At 66.0% G+C, this 2,002-nt stretch overlaps 1 protein-coding gene across 1 annotated transcript in view; it reads left to right on the plus strand.

Annotated features, from left to right (window-relative positions):
- Positions 1 to 2,002, plus strand: part of RNF207 (ring finger protein 207) — a 4,662-nt gene that overhangs the window by 269 nt on the left and 2,391 nt on the right. The window contains exons 2-10 of the mRNA XM_009889693.1: positions 182 to 314; positions 377 to 521; positions 695 to 776; positions 847 to 922; positions 1,009 to 1,134; positions 1,294 to 1,340; positions 1,468 to 1,540; positions 1,612 to 1,680; positions 1,915 to 1,983. Coding sequence (XP_009887995.1) covers positions 182 to 314; positions 377 to 521; positions 695 to 776; positions 847 to 922; positions 1,009 to 1,134; positions 1,294 to 1,340; positions 1,468 to 1,540; positions 1,612 to 1,680; positions 1,915 to 1,983 — 820 coding nt within the window. The remainder of the gene's footprint in view (positions 1 to 181; positions 315 to 376; positions 522 to 694; positions 777 to 846; positions 923 to 1,008; positions 1,135 to 1,293; positions 1,341 to 1,467; positions 1,541 to 1,611; positions 1,681 to 1,914; positions 1,984 to 2,002) is intronic.

The raw sequence follows: 2,002 nt of genomic DNA on the forward strand, positions 1-2,002 counted from the left end.
CCCCAAAACCCGCCCCCACCTGCCCTGGGCAGGTGTCCCCATCCTCATCCTGTCCCAATCCCATCTGTACACCTGTCTCCATCTCTGTCCCCATCCCTGTCCCCATCCTCATCCCCATCCCACCCCTGTCCCTGTCCCATCCCCATCCCTTCCATGTCCCCATCCCATCCCGTACTCACAGGCATCCCTCGGTGGTGAGGGGGGGCACAGGGCTGCCCCCCGTGGACCGGCTCCTGCAGTTCCTGGTGGACAGCTCGGCTGATGGCGAGGAGGATGTGCAGTGCGCCAACTGTGACCGGCGCTGTGCCAAGGCGGTGAGGGCAGTGGGGCACCGGGGAGCCCTCCCGCCTGCCAGCCGCCCCCTCTGCCTACCCAGGAGCTGGACACCATGTACTTCTGCAACACCTGCGGGCAGCCCCTCTGTGCCCCTTGCCGTGAGGAGACCCACCGTGCCAAGATGTTCGCCCGCCACGAGATCGTCTCCCTCTCCAAGCGCACCAAGGACATCCACAAGAAGTGCCGTGAGTGCCATGCTGTATCGTGCTGTGCTGCAACACGCTGTGCCAGGCTGCACCATGCCATGCCACACCGTGCCATGCTGGGCTGCGCTCTGCCATGCTGCACCACGCCATGCCGCGCTGTGCCAGGCTGCACCACGCTCTGCCACACTGCCTGACACCCCCATCCCTTGCAGCGCTGCACGAGGAGCCCTACATCATGTTCTCCACCGAGAAGAAATCCATGCTCTGCATCAACTGCTTCAGGGACATGCAGGGGTAAGCAGCCCTGGCCCCACACCTGCCCCATGCCTCATCCCGTCCCATGCCCTGATGTCCGTGCCCACAGGGAGAGCCGGGCACACTGCATCGACATCGAGACGGCGTACATGCAGGGCTGCCAGCGACTGGACCAGGCGGTGATGGTGGGCAGGGGCTGGCAGGGCTGGGGGGGGGCATGGTGGTGTGGTGCTGCCCACAGCACCGCAGCCGCCCTGCTGCCCCTGGGCAGGCCGTGAAGGAGCTGCAGACCTCCACGCGCGAGGCCATCGTCCTCCTCAAGGCCATGATCGAGGAGGTGCGCAACAGTGCCAGCGAAGAGGAGGCAGCCATCAATTCCCTCTTTGGCCGCATGCAGGTGCGGGGCAACCACCCACACATCGTGCCCTGCGCCCACGGGTGCCCGATGCACGGGCAGAGCCAGGGCAGTGGGAGGGGACCGAGGTCGCCGTGGGACACCGGGTGGCCGTGGGACATGTAGTAGCCACAGAACACAAGGCAGCCGTGCCGTTTGCAGGAGCAGCTCTCTGAGAGGAAGAAGACACTCCTGAAAGCTGTTCAGAGGTGAGGGGCCGCAGGCTGAGCCCCCTCCTGGGGGTGTCCCCCCGTCCTGGGGCATGTTGGGGTGCCCCAGGGCTGGACGGCTCCACGATGCTCTGTAAGGGCTGTGCCATGCCCTGCTCTGCTGCAGCCAACACGAGGAGAAGGAGAAGGCGTTCAAGGAGCAGCTTGCCCACCTCGCCTCCCTGCTGCCCACCCTGCAGGTAGGGCCCCGGGCTGGGCAGTGCTGCTCTGGCCCCAAGGGGCACCAGCAGTGACACCTCCACACACACAGGTCCACCTGGTGACCTGCTCAGCCTTCCTCAGCTCCGCCAACAAAGCCGAGTTCCTGGACCTGGGCTACGTGAGTGGTACCAATGCTGTGGGGCAGCCGGAGCATCCTGCCACCGTGCCATGAGGTGGCTGGTGCATCCTGCTGCGGTGCTGGGGGCAACCGGTGCATCCCACCACAATGCCATGGGGTGGCTGCAGCTTCCTTCCATGGTGCCGTGGGGTGTCCGGTGCACCTTGCAGTGGTGCCAGGCTCCCGGGGCAGGGTGCCGGGCACCCCTCACCGCACCTCACCGTTGCCTTTCAGCAATTGATGGAGAGGCTGCAGAGGATTGTCAAGCTGCCGCATCGCCTGCGGCCCGTCCCGACCAGCCAGGTAGAGCCCTGCCGCCCAC

This window comes from Charadrius vociferus, unplaced genomic scaffold (genome assembly GCF_000708025.1).
Source record: "Charadrius vociferus isolate BGI_N301 unplaced genomic scaffold, ASM70802v2 scaffold477, whole genome shotgun sequence".
NCBI classification, from domain to species: domain Eukaryota; kingdom Metazoa; phylum Chordata; class Aves; order Charadriiformes; family Charadriidae; genus Charadrius; species Charadrius vociferus.